Below are 20,001 nucleotides of genomic sequence, written 5' to 3'. Positions count from 1 at the left end.
GCAATGGAACTCATAATGAAACTGATCAGAATAGGTGTTCTAAACCTGCACGTATGTCCATCGAGTCGAGTATTAATAGATAGTTAATACCTATATTATGATACGTTATGTATATGTTTTGGTCTTAATTTATTTTATACTGCACAATCAAAGCAATCTCAAATCTAAACAGCTCAAATCAAAGCCAAGTATTATTACATTTGCACTGAAAATACATCACACAGGAAAAGAATCTAGTAACTCATTCTCGTGTTTTTCTACTCGTAACTTCAGCTAATCTCTTCTCTTTTCTTCCATTACTACCAAAATCAATAACTACACCTAAAAAATGACAATATCAAGTTTAAACACAGTGTTCTTGACCTACGTTCCCCTAAATATAAATACAGCATTACCTAACTTGTTACAACTGGTCGGTGGAGTAACGACCGTGCTCGAGTAATTTTACTTATAATTAGTACTGTGACTCACGCTCGGGAATAGAAGCGTGGCGCTACAGTAAACGGGTCAGCGCTAGTGAACAAGGGAATTGTGGCTTGAGAAAGTGCACATCTGCGCAGCAATTGTTATAAATTGGACACTGAATGCGTCGTTTAAGGCAAAAGTTTTAATTGGAGATGATATGCCATCTTGATATGGGAATGGAGAAGAAGTTCTGTGGTCATATCCTAAACATGTTGCAGCTGGGGACAAAGCTCTTTGTGTCATATGCACAGAGTATGAATCTATGCTGATACCCAAATTTTAAATACAGGAAAATAAATGCTACTTTAAAACTCTTGACCAGCAAATGAGACAGTATTCTGGAGCTTTTAATGTAGAAACCCTTCTAATGGAAAGCCAACATCACTTGTAATGGTCTTGTATTTAGTCCACAATGCAAAATTGCAATATGCTTTCTTTGTTCTTGCGAAAGAAAATCTCGTGGTGAGGTAGTTAGAATGACAAGCAAGTGTAAGAAAGTGGGTTATTGTGGTGCTCGTTGACAATGAACCAGTGCAGTCTCATCTGTTACCGCTACGTTACTTTCTTCCACACGGATCACCCCAGAAAATAAAAAGATTTGCAATTTCTGACTCATTTTGTGGCTTGTTCATGAATAGTAATGACTCTAGCTGGTTTATTTTCACCAGGATCTTGAAATTTTACACTAAAGTTTTCTTCTTTGTCCACGATTACACCCTTCTCAAACGCTATAGTTCTTTAGCTTCCTTTCGTCAACGAATCTTCTCTTAAATCAATCAATAATACTCTGCTAAAATTTGACAATTCCAAAGAAAACCATTTCAAAGCCCGGCCGATCTGTTTCCAATTTCTATTAAAGCGTGTGATCTAAATACAGTGGATGCGATCTATCATCACCATTATCTTCAAAGACGTCCAATACGAAGCGGAACACTTGGCTGGTTATAATAAGATTTCCCAGGATATCATCATTGGGAGCATTGTTTTTCCGTTCTATATTTCGTTTTGGTTGCTTTGTGACAAATATTTGTCAAAATATTTTTATAGTGTGCCAAAGTTTGACGTAGTTTCATGCACCAATTCCAATTTTAACAGAAACATCTGTTATATCCAAATACGTACTGTTCTTAATTGTATTAAATTCAATCTAGAAGCTTACCTCTCACTGCAGTCCAAACTGCAGCACCTATGCATACATTTACATCTGAATTATTAAAATTATTGTTCATTGCTGCTAACGGCGCAGTAATACAAGCAGGTGGTGGAACTCTTAACTGAAAATATTTAAATTTAGGCACACAAGTATAATAACTGAAAAAGACAGCAACAATTTTGAATGTTTCAACTTCAGAACTTTCCAGAACCTTTAGTACTATTTATAGTTTAATCGATAAAGTATAAAAGCGACATTGGCAATGAAAATCCGGAACCAACGACTGCGTCAATTCCCTACAAATGTTACTCGATCACGAATAATGTCAAATATGTAAATCGTATGTTGTACTTGGTGCCATTATTTCCGTCTATCAGCTTTCTACTGATTAAAACAATCGGATTTACTTTTACCATTCCTTTAATGACAACAGTAAATGTACTCGTATTTGCTATTTTAATTACGCTTTCCTTTTGCGGTTACCATTTCTTTTTTGTTACATTCCGTCGCTACCCGCTTTAATTGTATGTTTTAATTAATTTTCTACTACCTCGTCTACCATTGTTATCATTTATTAAAATATGATTGTTACATGGCTGCTAATTACATTACAACACCTTGTAGGAAATGTTCCTGCTTTGATACCGCGAGACTTATTTACACCTGTCTAAGCTTACAACTTCGTCTTTAGTAGCTGCATGAGTCATGTTTCAATCATCAACAAACAGATGCGATGCATATTAATTATGGTTGAATTAAGCGCTCTAATTATATGAGACAGCAATCTCAACACATAAAAGCATTACACTCATCACTGGTGCAAAAAAAATAAAACTAAGTATGACTCACGCGCAGGTGAATGTAGACTTGTACAGTCGTCAAGTCGTCGGAACGTCTGCGCAAACCGATGACACACAATCGTTCGAACGAATATACGTCACTTAAAAGTATATATTCACGCTTCTAATGCCAAATCAATCAGGTGAACTAGATATATTCATAGATTTACGACTAATTGATAACTAACCTGAATTCATAGCTTTGATTGATGAAGATGAAGAGCGGTGCGGTACAGAAATTAAGATATCCAATGCTTTGAACTCGGTTAAACGACCATGACTCGCAGTTGACCCTCCGCAATTATTTACATACCATGTAAAGAAGAGAGTCGCCCATTGTTATGTGGACGACAAACCAACAATGCCTAATTATGAAAAACATACATCTTCATATTTGTCACAGTCATTGTACATATACGAGACTAGCCTCATTTTTGTTACATTTTCTAAGTGGTTTTAGCTGACTCGTGAATGTCTGTCATAAATTCTCCTATTAGTTTTACGATGGCCTGTAGAATGTACGGTACGGTTTTGTTTATGTGCCTGTAATGTCTTTCGACTGCAATTTTGTCCCAGTAATATTTTAGAGTACTTCTCGGAGACGTTTGTACGGTACCTGAGTTTGGTATGGATTTGCTGCTGCATGCTAAACTGGCTTCGCACGAATATTTTCTGTTTCTTTTTTATACATCCCTTAAAGTAAATTTTTTGGTGTTGGGTTGGTTTTCAGTTTTATTTTTATAGTTACCTGATCATGTGATTCAAATTACTCTTTTAAACGTCTTGATCTAGCATTCACTTTATCACAAACAGTTTCAATATCAATTCCTATATTTTTCTCTTCACACTCATAAAATGTATACTGCACTTCCGATGACTACAATTAAAGTCGACTAGACGCCAGTAAATGTCTGTTCCTATATCTCCGGATAACTTTCTTGTAATTATTCTTTGCGTTCTTAGAGATTTATAATTATTTATGTTAAACTAAATCGTAAATCATTATTTACTCGTCATACAGTAAAACGATGCCATGTCTAGATATATTTTGCATTCAGTCTAGCATTGAGCTTTCGTAGTTAATAAATTATTAAAAATACAATCTGATGGTATTTGCCTGAAATGCATCCGACGCAACCCTAAAGATAGTATTTTTAAAAGACTATCTTTTTATAGACTATCTAGTACCTATAAGTCTATAAAAGTGGTGCTATAAATACATCTATCCCACCTCTCTAGGGTCTCTACTCTTTACATTTATATCTTCTCAAGCTAGCCAGTTGGATGCCACGTGTAAAGCATAACTTTTTTTACAACATGAAGACTATTAATTTCACACTCTCAAGTTAGCATAAGCTGGCCTAGCCCACTGCTATTAATCTAAAACAACAGGTCTGTTACGATCACAACAGTCTTGCCCTCAATCTGTCTGAGAATTAAAACTGGTATCAGCAATCAGGTCAGTGTACCTAAGTGTTTTTAATATTTCAACGCTAGTTTATTTGTGTTCTTAGTTTAGTTTAGTGGGTGAATTTCTTAATTCTAGACCTGTTTTGTTACCGATATTTTCTAAAGATTCGTTTTGAATCTTATCTGGATTAGATTAAAGCATTATTTCCTTTGTAACTTCGCTTGTTACTATCATCTCAATTTGATGCGGTAAGTATCTGATTTCATCTAACCCTTCAATGGTGTTTAAATTGGTCAGAATTACTAACCAGCATTTTTATCCGGCTTTGGAATCCGGTGGATGATCATGCGTCACGATCGGTCAAATAGTTGGCATCGCGGCGGTATGCTGTCGTAATTAGTCACTACTAGTATTGTGTTCTCGCTATCGATCACATCAATACTGACTGATACTTCATTATTATATGGGAAGTTAACAATACTTTCTGCCATGAATAGATTATTTAAACTTTCACATCATTCATACTATTTCCTCTATAAAAATACTGCAGTTTCTCGTCTTTTATAAAAAGAAATTCCATATCTTCAGTAGTGTATACCATTCTCATAAAGTCATAACAAAACGCTATGTAATCAACCATTATTTTAATATTGGTGTGAATTATGAGAACAATACAGCAGTTACATGGCCATGTAATCTCCATTGATTGACACGTAATTGTCTCCACCTACCATAATATGGGCTTCTAATAAAATTACAAACACTGCCTCGGCTAGTCTTAACCTAGTATTTTAATGTTGACGTAGATTTACTACGTGACTAACTGACTAAATACCTACGTGGGTTTCTATGGACTATAGTTATTACTTACTGATCCAGTTCTAGTTAACGATAGTTAGAATTGGTCATTTGCTCAAATTTTATCTATTTGACCCATTCTTCTGTCTAGATTGGTGACTGTGCAGTCAATGGGACAATTGTCGCTATTTACTTTAGATACTCGATAAGATTAAGGACATAAATATCTAGCTAACAACGTCTGTTAAAAGTGGACCATTTTATAACACCCATTTTGGGACCAAGAATTAGGCCATTTTCATTGTTTCTTTTCAAATGCGTTTGCAAATATCTTCCTAGATTACAACTATAGGATTAATATCAATTCATTCCTAAGTGCTTTTCTAGATAGTTGCCTCGTTAAACCCTATCGTATAAAGAAGCCCACGACACTTCACTTAATCCCTTAAAAGGCTTTACGATCCCATTTATACTATAAGTGTCTATTGGAAATATCGATACGGAATCGATGCATCGCCCACTCTTATCACAAGTCTATCCTAAGGACGTTAGTTGGCTTCCAGAGCAACTTGGACGAACAATATTTTATACTGATCTATCATCTACTGCCAATTATGATCTTAGATATTTTAAAAGGAAATATTGTCTAACTAATGTTTACATGTCATAACTGGCACAGTTATCCGCAAAGAACCAGTCACTACTAGTGCTGATTCGCCCACTCGATTTTGTAATCGATTCGTATCTCTGGTATCGATAACCACAGGGTGTCGTGACTATGTTGTTAGGTTGATTGAGGATCATTGAGCGAATGGCTCTGAGCGTCGACCGGCTTCTAAACCTGTTACCTACATCAGTTGTATCGAATGGAAGCGAGGGGTGTAATCTAGTTTACTGCAGATTCTAATCGATTGTTTTAGTGCCGACTGCTAGTCTCAGGTGGACGACCGGCGCGGTGCTTACAGTATCTTTATGGGAACGTAATGCTATTCTCTTTCAAACTCACGATATTTTATCTGTAGATTATAAAGTTAAAGTAACAAAAACAACTGTACTTAAATCTATTTCCTCAAAGCTGTTACTTCAGCATACAATATTGTTCTGTTCAAAGACTAGCTAAGTGCATTCCCATGCCTACATTGTACAAGTATACAAGAAACTTTATATTAGGTCAGCCGGCAACATTATCCGCATGCGACTGTATGCCGACTCCGATCAGGCGACCAACTGTAATTGAAACCTTACACTGGTTTTAAACGGCGACCCATTTTACTTTAAAACTGTTTTCAGTAAAAAGATTAAAGAAGATTTTGGATTTAGTATAGTGTTACTCAATGTTGATGACATTTCCGACGATGCTGATGTTAGAATCGTTTCTGATTCTACTCATTTGTCTTTCTGAGAAACTAATAAAATCAAACATTAGAGACGTTGTCCTCTTTCATGTAGTACTAATAGAATTTCCAATAATATTAATAAAGTTGAGTAAAAACACTTATAAAATTATTTAATTTGGCGTAAAAAGAATGACTGGAAATGTCAATAAAATCTTTCTGTAATTGAAATATCAGTGAATTGAGCAACGAAATGTACCATTTACTTTTCATAGAGACAAAGAGCATTCTATATTGAACCTGACACTTATCTCAGTGTTCCACACGTCACCACCAAAGTATGTCGGGTATTGTTTTAAGCACCACATTATTTATGCGTTGTTACCGAGCACCTCAAACAATGAACTATTGATTGCTTATAGTTTTTTGTAACTGAAATATTGCTACATCATAACACCTTGGTATTTGTCAGGTTTTCAATCCAAAAGGATGTAGTGAACACCAGAGGTAATTCAAAGATTTTTACATAACTTATTTTTTTATTGACTCTTGCTGCAATTTTAAAGCATTCACAGATGCTAATCTTTCTAAAGAAATAAAACATCATTGTTAGCAATTATCACACCTTTAACAATCACTATTTCGCACATACTTAATTCGATCTAATCATGTATTACAATCATCGAATATTGCAGCAATGCTAGCTCATCCCAATGTCATCTATAATTTACATATCGCATATTAAATGCATCTCACACCCACGTGCAGACGTAACATGCACTAAGCCTATCATTACATCACGCGAACCCACCTGGATGACTCACCCGGTGGGCGATGCAACCGGTCCCAGGTAGAATGTAGACAGTTTTTTCGTCCTCATTGGGAAAATATTCAGCATGTTTTGTAATTTGCAGCTCACTAAGGTAACTTGTCTGGATCTGCCCTTATTTGTAGATTAGTCAATCATGTCTTGTGTCATCAATGTTAAGCAAAAAAGCGTGTTCCAAATTTCTCCCCTCTTTTCAAGTAAGTGTTCAACGAGACCTCTTCAGTTGACGATTGATACAGGTACTACCCTTGCCTACGCCTCTTTACCTTGACCAACCAGCTCATCTTACACAGCTGGTTTACATACGATAAATTAGTTTTTTATTGGTACATCGAAACTGACAAACCATGACAGCTGCCAGTGGTTCTTAGCGTTACAAAGCTATCACTGCAAAACGTATCCAATCCATATTTCGCTTATGATTCACGCGTTTCTTTGTGCTGCGAATTTTACTTTCTAAACATCTTGTTTCTTTTATCGTTTGCTTCAGTTCCAAGTCAAAATGTTTTTGATTTACGATACCTATCTTGGTTTCTCAACGCTTCATACGAAATGATGGTTCAAGGTCCAATGGGTCTGAAACGCACATTATCTCATCAGAATATGATTGTGCAATGAGAAACTGATCTATGCCGTGACAAATAACTCCAGTATTGTCTACCTCCTCGTATTGTCTGCCTATCTTTGATTACATCTATAATTATTTCGAATTCTACTCTATTTTTCCTTTTTGTTACACTTTACTTTCACTAAGCAATCAATTATACGGAACGAAATGTTCGCGAAGGCTTGTCAGAAGTCTATGATTTATGTCATCTCCGTTAAACATTTCTGGGATTGTGTAACTTTGGAATTGTTTCTTTCGAAGATCCCATGTCTTGTGTCTCGAAGACAAGTGTCATACGTACTTGCGATGTTAAAGGAAAGTGACAATTTGTAAAAGTAGATAATAGTTCTAGAGGATATGACGGCTGCTATTGCACCGACTATTACGAAACGGACGGAGAACATTACGAAAAGGAAATAGATAATGTTGACTACTAAGACGATAATAATGATGTTCTTACGACCCGGTATACTAATGAAGTACTTAACTGACCAATTAGTTCCAACACTGCATTTGCTAATAGTGATTCGTTCTTAGAAACGTAAAGTAATGTCTTCATGTCTAGTAATGCAAAATATACCTAATTTATACCAGTTAATACTGTCTGCACTCGGTAACAAAATCTTTGTAATAGCCCTTTCCTTATAATCTTCATTGTGGTGGTTGTTAGTGAGTCGCCCACAGAATTGTCATCATTAGACCGTAGTAAACATTGTCTTGGTCAGCCCACTCGAGCAATTTGTATGCTACCAAACCTACCTATGCCTTTTATGGTGGTAAGATGAAGGCGTGCGGTCAGTTGTATTCATATTTGCATACAAATGCTTTATGATTTGTCTTTTACCTAGTAGTGTGGTGGTCACAAAGTCAAAGAATATTAATTACTTCCAGTAGTTGACTGAACTCATAATAAAATATCAGTTATCTCAAATACTAGAAAAAAATGTGTTTCTTCCTAACTAAACACAGGTATATAAAGACAGTTGTAATCGTAATTTTTGCAATATAACTCTTCATAAACTGTCCGTATAGTGTGTAGCGTTGCTCAGCAAAAAAAAAACAACTTATCTCCGCCCATCGATCAGCGACTTCCGAGGCAAAAATTCAGGCCATGGCTTCCTTCCAATCTTCACGGCATATCATCGTGATTGTCCCTAGGGCACTTGACCCCGTCCGCCTCGGAAATTGTTAGCACTTCCACAGGAAGCCAGGAACTGAGGTCTGGCAACCTTTTATGGATATTAATGAGTCCTCAAGTCAATGGCTGTCGAATTTTCGTAAAAGATACCGATTTAAACATCCTCTCCTCAAGGTTGATGGTGATTTATTGTTTACACGATCGTGGTTATGTAAGATCTAACATGTGAAGCTTATGTAATCTCGGTAATTAATTTTCTGGTGCTCATACAGCGTTTAAATACATATTTATTAAATTAATTCTGTCTGCACTTTCTTTTCACGGCTCGTTATTCATGTCTTAAATTAATTATAACTGTTGATTAAATTCTGCGTGTTTGTGACTGTTGCCCTTTCAATCTGATAAATGTATCAAAAATGAAAAGCCCTAATTCATTTTACCCTTTTTAATTTAACGCCTAAACCATTTAAGCCAGTGGTTTTGGGTGTGCTTGATAAGGCCTTCGTCACAGCTGGATTTTCGAATGAAACATTAATTACATTTTCAATCATTACTTTTAAATACAAACGTTTTAACATAATTACTCATACGTTCAATCATAGATAAGTCTTCGTGTGTTCACAGTAATTGCTAATATTGCTGAGGCTTCCATTCAATTCTGTGACTCGAGGAAGGTCGTCTAGTACTTCATGACTCTCACTTTTGTTTGTTGGTGTACCTAGACTAGACTTATGGCATTTAATGTGATTGTAAAGAATATATTTTGGTATAACAAATGTATCGTTTTAGATTGAGCCTTCTAAATTATCACTTGATGAATAGTGACAAAAGTCATTAATTTTGCCCACCTCCATCGTCTCATTTCTCAAAACATTGATTGAAACCAAATCTAAAGTTTCTGCTTGAGTGTTCTTATTTATTAATATTTCTCCACTGAAATACAAAAGGTGTTCTACAACAAAATTGTCTCTTTGATTTATTATCTGTTCGTCGCGGGTCATTACATAATTTCAGCAATCTAAAACTTTTTGTGTTCAGTTTATTTAGTATCTCTGACTGAAATGAATGTTCATTCAAAATTGTTTCTTCGCTTTATGAATGATCACGTCCCGTCAAAATATATTTGAATAACGTTTTTTGTTTTGTGTAATGTCTTATTCGTGGGAGTGCTTATTATGCATTACATACGTAATACTCTGGTATTTACTTTCATTTTTAATATCTGTGTTATTATCTTCGTCTGTAGTTTCTTTATCGTCTTGTATCATGAATTGTCTTTCTTGTATGTTAATTACTGCTAGGGTCTTCAAATCATTTGAAGCATGCACTTATCTGGATGGTCATTGGTTCTTAATAAAATTTGTATAATGATTGTCACTACTTAATAGTGGGTGGGAAACTAGTAACAACACATACAACCAATAATAGGCCTTGGAATTCTAATATCGTTTTTACTGACAATTTAAATGATCATTTGCAATTCTATTTCTAAGCTACGCAACTAATTCATTTTGTGATTAAGCTGACAGGGTTACATGCAAGAAATATTGTCTTTGTGCATGCAATTGAAAATAGATACGTATACATTTCATTAAAAAAAAGAAACCATCACAGGTATGCTACGAGGAAATGTCGCACTTAATTGAAATATTGTCTGAATTAAAACGTTAAAGTTTTTGTTTGAAGACTGTCAGTGTTCGGTATTTAATGAAGGTGTACCGATATCTCGCATGACAAATGTGTCGTATATCAACATTCTAGTGAATTATGTTACATCTTTATCCACTTCTTCATGAAAAAGATCACGGTATTATAACAAATCATCCAATTAATTACTGTCACATCTTCCGCAGTTCCCATTTTCTCACATCGAAAAACTGCGCTCAACCACGGAACTTGTGATATTCTAAGAAGCTTGTCGATTCACATTCACACAGATAGATTACATACCACAGCTTCATTGTTACACTTCTTATTATCTGAGACAAGTTCCTCTACATAATATTTCGTAATTTCATTGTTATGTCGCATTAGGTAATACATTGTTTTTCCCGCGTCTTCTTTTAGGTCTACTACTATAATTTTAGTTTTTATATCCTTTTGTTTAGCTCTGTTTATGTGTTTAATTAATTTTGTTAATAGACGTGTTTGTGTTATAAGTCGTATGAAAGTAAATCTTGGTTATGAAAAGAATTCTATTCATTTGAAGCGTATTAAGTGATAGATAACAAACCATTAGCGATATTTTTTGCAAATACTCCTTAAATATACACCTAGGAAAACGACTATGATAACTATGTCATGATGACCAAAATTTAGAATAATTTGTAATCAGGTAATTTGGACACGGGCGAGCAAGAGTCTACAAAGAAATCTAACTACAATGACAATTTGGCACAGCCCACAATCCCACATTTCGAACAAGGAAACAATACAATAATCATATTCACTCCCATGTGTGTCGTGTCACCACTACACCATCACACACATGGACTTCCGTGTCGTATGGCTCGTGACACTTCGTACTTCCCATTATTAGGACACCTCACGTTCCCATAAACAGGTTGCTAACGTCACGAACTCACGACCATCTTACTCCATTGCAAGAAAAACCTTGAAAAATATTTTCAGCTGATTAATATTCTTTTGTCTTTCACTATGAAACCCTCATATAACCTCATATAACCCTTATATAACATTTCATCCAAATCCATGATTTCAATCCTCTTAATTAATTCTAACAGCCCTATTTTCACTCTGTACCGAGCTGATTAGCACTAACTTTTTTTTTTTTTTTTTTTTTTTTTTTTTTTACAAGTTCACATACACTTGACACCCAGACCCGAAACAACAATTTGTGGATCACACAAAGAGTTGCTCCGTGCGGGAATCGAACCCGCTACCCGTTGCACGGCAGCCAGTTGCCCAGCCACCGCGCCAACCGTGCAGTCAACTAACTACTAACAACTACTGTTTTGCATGAAAATGGCTACCCTAAAATTCTCGATTGATTATAATTTTCTCACTAGTTGTGGCATAATTATTGCTGGTCTTTGTTTAAAGTTTAAACAAAACTTCATTGTGAATGAATGTTTTCATATATTCATTGCTTTCAATTTACAACACCCACTTCACGGCTTTTTATAGCGCAGATAATCCACTTGAGTATTTAAATATGGATACAGTAATAGCAATATTTATAATCCTGAGATCAACACTCCCTTTTTACGAGGCCTAAAATACTGAAGCAATTTTTCATCAACAAGGATTTTAACCGAAACTGGTATATATGCCCATCATAATAAGATTACAGAGCATTTTTGCTTCAACTTAAAATACAAAGGAGAAATTGTGACTTGACTTTTCTTGAGAAAGGGTTAAGGGACTATCCAACAGTACACTGGTGCTGGTGAAAAGCAATTAAATGTGAAACGTTAAAGTGTTACAAGATCAAAGCGTTTCTGGTAAACCTGGCCCTGACTTACAAACTAAAATACAGGACCCTTGACTTTTAAAACTGTACATGAACACTTGAACAGTGACCAAAGGTCGTTTCAATGTAAACACACATTAATTGCTCGTAAACACAAACTATCGGAAACTCGTAAAAAATAATTATTTTCTCTCTCCGTTGAGCTAAACATAGTAAACATTCCATCCGGGTACGGTCTCTGACGTTCGATGCTTCAAAGCAAGAGATCTTTATGTCATCCTAAATCTTTTATATGCTCTTTGAAATCGTCTACTATTAATATAAATGTTTCTACTTCTTATTTAAAGCATTAACTGCCGAAAGAAAATCGTTCACGGCAAATCTTCCGCTAAGCGTCGGTCACCATTGTCCGACGCGGCGATTAACGTGTTAAGGGTTTAAAATTACCAGAATTACTTTTGCTATGTTCTTTTCCGTATCATCTATTATCTAAATATCTGCCACAATTAGTATAGTTGTCTCTTCCACTAAGAATTTAAGTCCTCCATTGAAATTACCCAACACTCCTCAGAAATCGATAAGCTTTAACCTACATATTGTAAGAATATCATAATTTCAACCGAAGCCCTTCATATTCGTTGTGGTCATACTAGAATTTCATGCGGTCACCATCTGTGTAACTTGGTTATTGAGGCAATATCCCTACCTACTCGTGAAGGTAGAGAGGACCCGAGGGACATTTGCCAGTTCACGTTACTGATACATTACTTTAACCCTCCATTTTTCTCCTTACCTTGAAATATCTTCGGGAATATTGCGTATAATATGAATATTACCTTGTTATACCCGACGGAGTAGTGATACGGGTGATCTTGCAGGTACAGACGATTTCCATAAGTATATTTGTTAATGTGGCAAAATATCTTTTTGGGAGTCTTTTCGATCATTTAGGAAATCTTGATATATTGGCTACCATGCTGTAAACCTGTAAGCCCTAATAGCTGATTCAGTATAATATTTATTACTTTTTCGTGTAATATAACCCACGGCCGGTGTGTCGGTTTTTTGCTCGAACTTGGCGGACACACTGCCGTGTGTCTACCACCAAGGCAGTCAAGTATAATGGTAAGTATATTTGTTAATGTGGCAAAATATCTTTTTGGGAGTCTTTTCGATCATTTAGGAAATCTTGAAGATTTGTAGATGAAATAAATGTTACGTGGTCCACTTTACTTTGATGCTCACTAAGTTAAATCTGTTACAATTCGTCTCGCGACCACACGGCGCGGCCGCTCCAAATGTGACTCAATGTGTGGTCTAGATCTCCTAGATATAATAATACTTATAATATCTATGCTATTACTTATTTATGTTCTCTTTACACCAGGAGGCAATCATGCCAGTCAATATAAATAGACAATATCAACTTAATTCTGGTCATATTTATTCTGTAGCTGTCTTTACGCTTCGTATGTTTTGATTAACGATATCAAATTAGTTGTTGAAAATAAAATTGATGGTAAAACTAATGGCTTTTCTGCTACTCTGAATTTAACATTGGTAAAAATAATTCAGCGGTATTGTATTTCTGACGTCATGAACAACCATTTTTGTTATAAGACTTAACTCCTCAGAACTTAAGTCATATAAAAATAAAATTATAGGTCTGTATTCTGGCACGAATAAAGAATTTACCTGGGCCATTACTGGGAACATGTTTCATAATATGAAACAAGCGGAGATAGCATTCTGAAGGCCGTCTCTAGGAGCCAAGAATACGTGTGCCGCAATGCAGCCAATGCACTGACCCAGCCGGTATAATTCCCAGAATTATATATAGGTTAACTCTCGATAACCAGTGTTACTGTATCTGTATTTCGAAATACAAGTCAGCAATTCAAAACAGGTGGGTTGCCCCTTGATAATCAGCCAAAAACCATTGTTCATTATAATTTTACTAGTAAATATTGTCAGTTGCCTGTCTGTGTTAAATCACGCCGTAATGTCTACTAATATTCAATGATTTTGGACGTCAAAATGAATCACTGGTCTTATTTTAATGTACTGACTCTGACACTAGCACAGCATCTGTGAAATTGAACCTTATTTCATTGTGACAAAGTCAACAGTTTGTAGGGTGATGTCGCTTATAATATTGAACGAAAATATTCTAAATGAGACGTTGATTGACATGTGCGAGTCTCCCAGTCAATGACACCGGCATGGGTTTTGGCTCCTAAATATAGATTCAAGTTGGAGTAACTGTGTACTCATGTGTCGTTTATCGTGAACCAGCTAGGGATTATCACTTTATAGCTAAGAAAAAGGGTTCTTTTTTAACCCATTAATGATCAAAAATAAAAAGGTTTTGTCTTTAAATGTGTTTATTTATTTATACTATAGAATACAAAGTTTCTATCCTAAACTATTAGATGTTTTCAAAATGGTATAGCAACCAAGAATGGGTAAATACAACCAATTTTATTAAAGCGAAATCGATTTTAAATCGAATGAATACAGCGTTTCCGTAGTGTATAAAATTGCTGAGATACGAACATTAATTACGCTGCATCGATTTCATAGCGTCAGTCTCCAACCATACTTATTACTATGACGGAAAAGAAAACTGAAATCACCAAGTCTCTAGTTTTTATTCCGAGTGGAGAAATTATTTCCACCAACAATTATTTAATAAAATAGCCTCAACTTTTCCTCATTACATTCTTATAACTATTCATTAAGAACAACGTTTAATTGAAACTATTACGTCATTAATTATACAACAAGTTCCGATTTCCACAATCCAATGGAAAGAAATAACATTAAACTCCATTATCCGTCGAGTTTAATTTATAGAAGTTGTGTATAGAGCAGGGAACTGTCTATACAATATAGTCTGAAATGTTAGTATTGTTATAAGACAATGCACTTACGGCTATTGCTATCTTTGCATTTAATATAATGGTACAATACCAGCCTGAACTAGCACTTACCTAAATAGGCATAGAATGGACCTTTTGTTCCGTTCTTTATCTCCTCTAATTAAAATTAATTCAGTACATCGTTCTTTTGTGAAACATTGAAACGGTAATCTAGTAAACTACGCGGACTCCTATTTGTGAATCAACATTACTATAACTCCGATATTCGCTCTTGACTATACTTAGGAGATAACGCCTGCTCTTGAACTCCTATCTTAATCATGAAGTAAGTATAGTCTTCTACCTCTGTTCTTAAAAACTTTCACTTTCCTATCACTCAGCACATTGCACTACTCGTGTTTAATTAGCGTGATAATACGCTTTAAGTATACCTTCTCATTTTATGATGTAAAAGTATTCGTTTCGAATATGAAATTACTAGTTTGGTTTGAATGGAACGTTTGCACAACCAATCATTTTGTTTATAACAAAAAATAAACTAAAATGCTGTTTGTTCTTGAATGAATGTATAAGTACGTGTCATCCTAAATAACCTTTCACTTGTCTCTAAGATATTTAAATGCATGGGCATGGCCTTATCAAAGTTATCTATGTAGGTGACATTGCAGTCACATTACGTATCCATAGAGTGGTCTTTGTGGAGAAAACAATTTATTAACATGACGTTGAGATAAAAATACTAAAGCAAACACAAGAAGATACATTAATTCAATGTCAAACAATAGTAAAATATTTGCCAAAAGAGAAATATTAGCTACATCAGCTGGAAAATTCATTAAAACTAGTTAACCGTGAAAACTGAGACGTCAATGGAGCCAATTATAATCGAGTTGATTTCTAAGCATCTGCTGTGATCGGTGAACGTCCTCGATCGTTGCTCCCCATCCATCAAGAAGTACTCCGCCATGCCGATGATGTTGGCGGTCTAGACGTACCGTCTCACTCCAATTACAATAATGGCCGGGTGCATCGCGAAATTCCATAACACTTTCACCGCTGTAAGTGCCTTTGCTTTCATGTGCCTAATGGCTAGAGAGTATGCTCTTGTTTTATTGTTCGAAATGATTAATGTTTGCATTTTTTCGCTTCTCCATATTACTCGATGTTACGTCTGTTGATGAGATTATTTGTTCGTTACCTTACTCGAGAATTGTTATGAAACATCGTATGGTACCATAATCGACTTTTTGTTTCGTGTTAACATTTCACACGTTGTCTAGTACATTTTTACACTATAGTAAAGTATGTTTAATGTACTATTCCAAACGAGTCTTATGTACCATTTATAAAATCATAACTAAATCCTTAAAGATCCTAATTTTAAACGATATTTACAACTTCCCCGAATGCTATTATTGCATCGTTCAAATCGTTAGCGGTTTACTTTCCGTCTTCGTAAACTAATATGCATTCTATTTTAAGTGTTCCCTCTTCCTGTACCGTTGTCACAGATCCAAATCCGTCATTTGTTCTCATACGTCTCCCTCTGTCACAACTTGGGTTGAAACGGCACGAACCACGAACCTCACAGGATTAGATGACAGAAACTATCAATTTAAGTCGCTACTGATTATTTTTGTATGTTTCGTGATTGTTCCTCGCCGCTGAGTAATTGCTTTTTGGATTTATAAATGTTGCTTTTGTCAGGGTTCCAGTGTATTTATTCACGCTACGTTACTAACCAGATTAATCAATGCAAATGAGTAAAGCCGTTGTTAATCATTCAATTTGAAAGCCTGCGATGCTTTATTCAGTAACGGTTAATTGTGTACCATCATTTATTGTTGCTTCGTTTCAGTGTTTAAAAACTATAAAGCTTTTTTGGGATTGTTCCAAAAACAGCAATTTCTTTAAAATATAAAAGGAAATAAATCTTGTTTCATAATGTTATTTATTGCGATAGATTTCCATAAACATCAAATAATACATCCACGAGGTATAATAAAGAGTTGCAAAACTGCAGTTGCCGGTGGGTTTCGACTTCCAACCTATTTGTGGGTTACGACCGTTCGGGTCGGGTCCATTATTGTTACCTAGATTCGGGTATTGCGGTCGCTTTATGCTTTTTACACGTGTACCAGCTTCAACGTAATCGTTCTAACCGTCTTGCTAATGTTTTCACTTACGCAACTCAAGTTCGACGACCGAACGGCTTTTGGTCAAATGTTTGTTTATGGTTTTTGTGTCTATGTCTCACCTTGAATTTTACGACTGTCTGCCTTTTTTGTTAGACGTTTATTGAGAAGCAATGGGATTAATAAACTAATTGGTAGCGCCCACCATGGCGATCTGCAGATAGACCGTATTTAGTAAACGCCTTGTTAGGTTTATGGCTTGACTCATCCAAGTAATCCATTTCTGTTTCCTTACGTGGTTAGATGTAATAGCTGTTATTACGGTCTGTTGTTTCAAGCTTTGGTCTCTATGTTCTATTTGCTTAGTGTTAAACTTCCAGGCAACAGTTCCTTAGTGAAGGATTATTTAACATCCTGTCCCTATTTACCATTCGATGCAATCTGTAAGCCCTTGTGCATATTTCCTTCGTACAATAAGCACCTCTTGTTTTCCAATCGACTTTTTACGGAAAACAAAACCCAAAATGTTGTCGAATCATTCCAGAACTTAAGTTTTTGCAACATCATCATTGATTTTCCGAAAGGGCTTCAGACTGCGAAGTTGAGAGTCATTGAAATCCGTCAAAGCACCGCTCGGGAACTGGGTCGAGGGTGGTTGGAATAACTAGGGGGTTCTTAGCTTACTGGCTGCCTCTCTTAGCATTTCTGAGTCATATGGCTGTTGGAAGTTCAGCACTTTGCTATGAAAACAAAGTCTTGGTGACGAATGGAGTGACGTCCAAATAAATTCTCAATGAATTATGTTATCTAATCAAAACATGTCAAGGTGCACTTTTCATTGAATTGTGTTTTACGTTTCATTGATGAATTTATAGCTGAAGAATGCTAAACTCTTGTTTCTTTTGCACCATGTTTTGGATCTTATCCCAATGTTGGGTGATTTATATCTTAACGTTATCTATACTTGATGCTATTATAAAGCTGAATAGTTTTTTGTTTGTTTGTTTGTTTGAACGCAATTAACTACTGGTCCGATTTGAATAATTCTTTTTGATACATTTATCGAGGAAGGCTATAGGCTATAAAACATTACGCTATAACCGATAGAAGCTAAGCAGAGCGGGTGAAACCGCGCGGAAGTTGCTAGTTGATGCTAAACCTGAACTTCACTATTTGTTTATTACGCAATTATTCTGTAAGATACGCATGTTACAATATCCTATGACTAAGAATTTTTTATCTATCCTGTCTTCTCGGTATTACTCTGTCTTCGAGTTTATTGTTTATATTACACACAGTATCTAAAACAACTCCATGAGCATTATTTTGTATTTCACTTTTATCCTTATGTAAAGGAAACATTATACTAGAATATTTATTACTTTGAGACTAAAATACTTTTAATGTAGACTGCATAGACGCTAAGATCATACCGGCAAACTAATATTTTGACACAACATGAATTATTTATCATCATACAGTTCGCAAACAAGAAAAGAAAATTTTAGACACATGTCTCGTTTATTTTATGTAATGTATATTCTATGGAACCTTGACGGAGTCCAATATAAACAGATAGAGCTATTTCCACAAGACATTTACGAGCGGTGTGTACTTCCCAACTGTGCCAAAATATACCAACATGAATGTTCCGATACGTTGTTATACAAACTACGCGAATTAAATCACAATGTTCCTAATTAATCTTACCGTGACCCAATTAAACGATCCGAACAATTTTCTCCACTTTCTAAGCTACTACGTCAAATGTTCATTCACAAGTTTATTTTTGGAGGATGTGTGAAAAACAACGAGCGATAACTCTGTGTACTATACATGATCGTCACAATATCCAAACTCTGGCTCACGGCCAAATAAAAGAGCGGTAAAATTACTGACTACTATAATAAAATGTAAACTTGTACTCCCATGAGAGCCCTTCTAAATTCGCCATACAGCTGACCTATTTAATGCTCAATCTGGAACGAAACACTGCTGTTTTGCTTATTCGAGGGCAACGCTTTTATAATGGGATTTAGTGTTCGCTACTATGATTTATAAGTGCTATATTCTGCGTGCGAAACCTATAAAACTACTTACTACACGCGGTGGTATCCAATACAGCGTATTTTCGGCCACCGACCCCACCACACACTCTTATTTCGAAACCTTTTAGGAGCTTTTAACATTATGAAATAAACTATAAAACGAAGTGCTAATCAAAATGAGTTCGCGGGACTATTACAAGGTGTCGTACATGAACAAGGGAGCTGACCGCTCCAGGATCTCCCTGGACCATGATGTCCTCGACAACGACACGGAGTTCAACGCTAACCAATTCAAACTGTACGATGACTTCACCACTGACCTTCGTATGGCCTTCAACCCGCTCAGGCGGAACTACCACGATATCACCAGGACTGATATGATGATGAGGAGGAGGGGTGACCCTAACGACTCTGGGGTCGATATGGAAAATGGGAACCCTCTGGAAGATGTATCAGCTTCTAACGATAGCGACCTGGTAAGTAAACTTAGGAGTCGTCTCGTACTAGTCATATTATATTCAGTTCTGTTTTGTAGCTCGATGAAATATTATTCAAACATGTGTATCAATTTATGGAAGCGCTCCATTCGCTTTAAATCGTTAACCGTGAAGTTTCTCTTACAACTCGTTACTTTTATCACGCTTGGCTTCAGTGCTAAATGGGTTTAATTTTAAAATTGGCTACAGCTTCGGCCGATACGGACTTTGTTTAATAAATTATGTTTTATTTACATTCAGGATTTATAACTTCATATTTTCTTACATTTGTCCATTGTTGATAAATCGTATGCGTATATTCTAGTCCCTTATTGTAAAACATGTGATTTATAAATTAAATTCCTGTGGCATGCGAATGTATGTCGTCCGGTGCGACGCGCGTCCGATCGAACGCTACAAAGTACAATTAGTGATGGCAGGCGCCAGCCATTG

At 35.7% G+C, this 20,001-nt stretch overlaps 1 protein-coding gene across 5 annotated transcripts in view; it reads left to right on the top strand.

The window, feature by feature from the left end:
* LOC118270072 (adenomatous polyposis coli protein-like) overlaps positions 1-20,001 on the top strand; it is a 56,812-nt gene that overhangs the window by 23,681 nt on the left and 13,130 nt on the right. For 2 of the 5 annotated variants that reach the window (XM_050706910.1, XM_050706911.1), the window contains exon 2: positions 19,201-19,548. The exons of the other annotated variants lie outside the window; for them this stretch is intronic. In XM_050706910.1, coding sequence (XP_050562867.1) covers positions 19,249-19,548 — 300 coding nt within the window. In that variant the 5' untranslated portion in view covers positions 19,201-19,248. The remainder of the gene's footprint in view (positions 1-19,200; positions 19,549-20,001) is intronic. 5 annotated transcript variants of the gene reach the window in all.

Source organism: Spodoptera frugiperda, chromosome 30 (assembly GCF_023101765.2).
Source record: "Spodoptera frugiperda isolate SF20-4 chromosome 30, AGI-APGP_CSIRO_Sfru_2.0, whole genome shotgun sequence".
Classification (NCBI taxonomy): Eukaryota; Metazoa; Arthropoda; class Insecta; order Lepidoptera; family Noctuidae; genus Spodoptera; species Spodoptera frugiperda.
The sequence above is the reverse complement of the archived record's forward strand: the minus strand, read 5'-3'. Positions and strand labels throughout refer to the sequence as shown.